A 5,404-nucleotide genomic window follows, 5' to 3' on the forward strand; every position below is an offset into this window, starting at 1 on the left:
CTCTAAACGATTTTCAAATGCAATCGCGTCGCGGCACTTGTCACCAGTCAGCCGGTTCAGGTGGTGGGGGGGAGGGGAGGGGTCGTCTGACGGGGGTACGGCCCGTCTAATTTAACCTTTGACCAAAAGCCGCTACCACAAAATTCTGTCTGTGGCACATGTGCGTTGCCCATTTGATTTTCAAGGCGTGGCAGCAGCAGCAGCAGCACCCGGAGTAGCAGCAGCCGCAGCCACAGCAGCAGCAGCAGCACGCGCAGCAAGTCAACCTCAACAGCGCCTACGAAAGACGGCGAAAATTTTGAGTCTGACAACAGTTGATCGGCGCTGTGGGAAGGGCGCGAGGCGGCATCACACATTGTCCTGGGTTCTGGCCAAATCTAATATGACTTTCCCAGTCAAGCCGCGCGCTGCCTGTGCTGTCTTTTGGCTAATAGACCAAAGCTACCGCCTGACAAGTTGCAATTCGTGACGGAATTGAGCAACAAATGAGGCTGCAAAGAAGTGGATATACTCTAATTAATTAAGCTGAAGCTGGGCAAGAAAACGTTTTCATTGTTCAAGATTTCAATAATACATAAACTCAATAAATATTTCGGTTTGCAATTGAAAGTTTATATAATCTCAAATTGAACTTTAAGTTAGAAACTAGAACTGAAAATAGTTGAAAGTTTTAGAGAAAAAATAGAACTAAACATAGATTTTTTATCGGAATAGGTTTTAATTCCAATTTGCAGTAGTTTTTGTTCTATTCTAATTGGAAATAGTTTGTTATTGGAGTGGGTCCCAATTCTAATAATCAATTTCTAATTCTAGTTTCTCTTTTAAAATTACCTAAATTTCAGACTATCAAAAGTTTTTCTAGAAATAGAAAGCATATTTATACATTGCATTTATGCATATCCTTGGCTATAACTAAAAACATGTTTATTCCAATTAGAATATAGTTTCACAGTTGGTATATCCTATATCTAAATAATGTACAAAATGGAATAAGAGTTATTTAGCATACAATATGATAACATTTCATATGTTGTATGTATGGCATATTCTTGAACATGATCTAAAATCTAGTTACTAAAATCCTCTATATCTATTATGCCAAATGGAACAGGAGACATTGGGCTTGCAATCTCATCTCACTTAAGCCCAAATTTGATCACTAAATAGCAGTACTCCATAGGTTAGCTAGTGTATTTCCGACAGTTGCAGAGCAAAACCAAAGGCAGTGCCGAAAAATTAAAAGACAAAAAAATGAAACTGGAAGTTGTAGAGCGTAAGAAACTGCGTGGACGGCATTTATAATAATGCGAGTTGGGCAGGCACAAAGTTGACTTTGGGCAACAAAGTAAGGTGCGGCTGCGGCTGCTGCTGCGGCTGCTGCTGCGGCTGCGGCTGCGGCAGTGCGGAAAAGCTACAAAAACAAAATCGCTGCAACAAGCTAAACAACAACAATGGCAACAACGACAACAACAACAACATACGGTGGCAACGAAAATTAACTGGAAAACGCGTTTAATTGAACCAAAAGCCCGATGACTGCCCACTAGCGCCATCTAGCTGCGTGCGGCTGCACTAAGCCGGCTTGGCAAAACTTGTTGTTGTTGCTGCTGCTGCTTCGACGGCTGCTGCTGCCGCTGCTGCTGTTGCTGTTGTTGTTGTTAACTTGTTGCCGTTGCCGTGGTAGACCCGAAATCGATGATTCATCGGGTTGTTTGTTGTTTTGAGTGGTTTTCGCCGCCCCGTCGCAAGTCCCCAAAGCGCAACAAAAAAAATTGCTAGACGTTTGTCGTACGTCGCTTGTTGTTGTTGTTGGCGCTTGCCGCCTGCTGTTGCTGGTGACGCAGTTGCAATTGCAGTTGCAGCTGCACCAATTCTCCTTCTCGTTTGCCGTTTGGCGCTTTACGTTCAAAACAATTATTATTCTGGCAATTAATTTTGATTTAAGCAGCGATTTGATATTCCGCTCTAACCGTAACCAAGCCAACCAGCCAACCAGCCAGTCAGCCAGTCAGCCAGTCAGCCAGCCAGGCAGCCAGCCCGCCAGAGCTAGTCAGCCACCCACCAAACGAGCTGCACCACCAGCAGCACCACCCGCTGTTGCTGCAATCTCTGTTCATTGCCGGCGCTTTGTGATTCGCCAAAATTGCGAATCAGCTGCAGCTACTTCAATAAGATCGATAAATAAAGAGACACCTACGTTGCTCCAAGCGAGACGCCGCGACTTGTCAGCAAATGAGCATCGCAATCGAAGTCGCCTAACCTTGCATGATCTGGCCAAGTCCAGATCGCAGTTGAGATAGCGACTCGGCTGCAAGTGAAGTGGACAAAATGTTGAAGCAACAAACCCATTGTAGCTTTATTTTTCCTTTCTCTCTTTCTTTCATTTCATTTTTCCAATTTTTTCATTTTACATAAAAACATAAAATTAATTAAAATTTCGTAATATAAAATATACGCCAAACTCGTCCAACTATGCATGATCTGGCCACGTCTAGATCGGCTTTCAGATAGAAATTGGACAAAGGCATTGCAGTTTCTTCTTCTTCTCTTTTTAATTCATTTATTCATAATTTTCATATTTACACAACTTAAATAAAAGAAAAATAAATTCAAATTTCGTAGTATAAAATTTAGCATAAATACATAAATATTCAAATATATTCTAGTAATATAAATAAGCTCGCACCATTTCGATCTGTACAGAGAGAGTGAGAGTAACAATAACAAAAAACATGAGTTAACAACAAAACTCCCATGCTAAATGCTTAATTAGCTAATCTATGACTCTATAAACATTTTGGATATGATCTGCTTGTCTACACTAGAACCGATCCTAATGGGCAATAAAATTGCCCAGACTAATTTTTGGCACTGATTTCCTGACTTCTTTACCTGCTTTGGCTACAATTCGAGATGTGACTAATTAAACTGAAATTAAATTAATTATAAATATTTATAGATATGTATGTATATATAGATCGTGCTTAGTATATGCCCTGCCTGAGCTGTGTGGGCATTTGAAATTCGTGCGAATCGTCCTCCTCGCCCTCGCCCCCGCTGCTGCCCGCGCTGCCCGCATAGTAGAGCTGGTGCGCGGACTCCTCGTAGCCCTGCAGATGCTGCTGCAGCTGGTGCTGATTGAAGCCCGCTGCACCGGGGCCGGGGTCGGGGCCGGGGCCACCCTGCTCCGAGTGGCAGCCGCTCTGCAAGTGCTTGGCCAGCAGGGACATGCGGGAGAATGACTTGGTGCAGCTGGGGCAGGAGTACTTCTTCACGTCCGAGTGCGTCTGCATGTGCGCTCGCAGATTGGAGCGATCCGCAAAGGCGCGATTGCAGTGCTGGCAGCTGAACGGCTTCTCGCCCGTGTGGGTGCGAATGTGGCCCTGCAGCAGCCAGGGCCGGGAGAAGGCCTTGCCGCAGATGGGGCACTTGCAGGGCAGCGTGTGGGTGCGGATGTGCATCTTGAGGGCGCCCAGCGAGACGTACGTCTTGTCGCAGTTCTTGCAGCTGAACACCTTCTTCACCTGGTTGCCCTCCGCCGAGGGGCAGTGGAACTGCTGGTGCTTGCTGAGGCCCGAGTAGGTCGAGTAGGACTTGCCGCAGTCCTTGCAGTGATAGCGCGGCACGCCCACCGGCTTCTGCATGGACTGCGCGGAGGCGGCATTCGCCGCCTGTATGAGCGCCGATGCCTGATCGGTGCAGAACTCGGTCTGGTCCACAATGGGACCACCGCTCGGATTGCTCCGTATGATCTTGTACTCGGTGCTCTCGTAGGCGTGGCTCTGCTGGTGCTTGACGAGGCCCGCGTAGGTGGCATAGCATTTGTTGCACTGCTGGCACTGGTAGTACAGATCGTTGCTGCTCTTGATTTTCATATTCAGCTGATGCTCGTTGTTCTCCTGGTTCTCCAAGTCATCATCCTGCTCGAGCGGATGCGGCGGCACGTGCTTCGGATTGGTCTTGAAGCTTTGCTGCTGCTGCTGCTGCTGATGTTGTTGATGTTGCTGCAACTGTTGATGCTGATGTGGCGCCATATGTTGCATGCTGAGCAGCGCACGCGCCACATTGTGCAGATTGACATTCTCCGTTAAGCCGCGACGCTGCTGCTCGGGTCGCACGCTCAAATCCTGCGGCTCTGCCGGCAGCGGCTGCAGCTGCGGCTGCTGCAGCGGCTGCTGCTCCTGCTGTGGCAGTTTCATGCAATCCTCATAGTCGGCAATGCTCTTCAGCAAGTTGTTGTTGTAGTTGCGCAGACCGAACGGCTCCTCCTCCTGCTGCTCCGCCTTGACGAAACCAGCCACTGGCAACGGCAATGGCGGCGATATGCTGGCATAGCTGGCAGCCATTTCGGCGTCGCGCTCATTCTCCGGCTCCATGACCTCGTCCTCGGGCGGCAGCTCAAAGTCGCCGTAGCCCAGGCGCGCCAGGCTCTTGGCGATCTCCTCGCGTGTGAAGACATCGGGAAAGGCGCGCGCTATTTCGCGTGTCTCCTCCCAAATTCGACGCGCCAGTTGCTCCTTGGTCTGTGTCATGGCCGCATCGAAGCGGCGACGCAGCTCCGTGGTCACGGGCTGTGGCTCGGGCTCCGCCTTGACGGACCACTGCGCCGGCTCCAAGGGCACCGAGGCAGCAGCCACGCTAAGATCAACGGGTCCCTCATCTGAAGAGGAAGAGAAGGCAATGCAAATTAAAGAATGTTACTGGAAATCCCAATCATGCTGATAGGTGTAGAAATCTTGGAACCTACCATGACACAACTGATCCTCGAGCGCCGGCTCTTCCTCGACCTGTATGGGTCGCTTTTTCAGCGGGCATTTGCTGTACTTTAGTTTATCCATATTAGCTGAAGGAATCACAAGTTTGTCGCACTAGGAGGATCAACACGATCGTGTTCTATGAATTTTGATTTGTAAAACTGAACTTTGAATCACTGGAGCAGTTCATTGGCTGCTCGCACGCGTCTCGATCGCTGGCCGTTTCGTATGTGAATGATGCAACCGCCGAGGATCACTTTAATTTTATATAGACTTCACGAGGCAGGATCAACCCCCAGCCAAAAGTAAAGCAGCGACAGCAGCAGCACCAACCCCCTTTGCCCAGAAAAGGATCTGCTGCTGCTGCTGCTACCTACTTCCGATTTTCGTTACGGGGGATTCTGTACGGAAATCAACCACCACGAGCCACACATTCAATGATCTGCAGTCACCCCTCTGCCCAGACATGGATTGTCGCCTGCCGCAACAGCTGTGCCGTTCATTGAACGTTGCTCCAGCTGCAGATCGGCGAGGCACAGAGAGCTGCCGCCAACAAATCTCAGCTCAAAAAGCGAGCACGTGCCATACACCACACACACACACACGCATGCACACATAGTCATCGTTCACACACTCGCACACACATACAG

General features: G+C 48.7%; 1 protein-coding gene across 1 annotated transcript; it reads right to left on the minus strand.

Annotated features, from left to right (window-relative positions):
• Positions 1-2,608: 2,608 nt before the first annotated feature.
• On the minus strand, positions 2,609-5,001 carry LOC6577443 (zinc finger protein 184). Its single transcript, XM_032729063.2, has 2 exons — positions 4,748-5,001; positions 2,609-4,660 (listed from the first exon to the last, which is right to left on the minus strand). Exons 1-2 carry the CDS (start codon positions 4,836-4,838, stop codon positions 2,985-2,987), a joined length of 1,767 nt encoding a protein of 588 aa, XP_032584954.1. The 5' UTR covers positions 4,839-5,001; the 3' UTR covers positions 2,609-2,984.
• Between the last annotated feature and the right edge of the window lie 403 nt (positions 5,002-5,404).

This window comes from Drosophila mojavensis, unplaced genomic scaffold (assembly GCF_018153725.1).
Source record: "Drosophila mojavensis isolate 15081-1352.22 unplaced genomic scaffold, ASM1815372v1 contig_36, whole genome shotgun sequence".
Lineage (NCBI taxonomy): Eukaryota > Metazoa > Arthropoda > Insecta > Diptera > Drosophilidae > Drosophila > Drosophila mojavensis.

Bases quoted from the DNA above. Each gene is read 5' to 3' on its own strand.
- LOC6577443 (XM_032729063.2), bottom strand. From the start codon at position 4,838: ATGGATAAACTAAAGTACAGCAAATGCCCGCTGAAAAAGCGACCCATA. The intron at 4,661-4,747 runs GTAGGTTCCAAG...CTTCCTCTTCAG, and splicing joins CGAGGATCAGTTGTGTCATG to ATGAGGGACCCGTTGATCTT.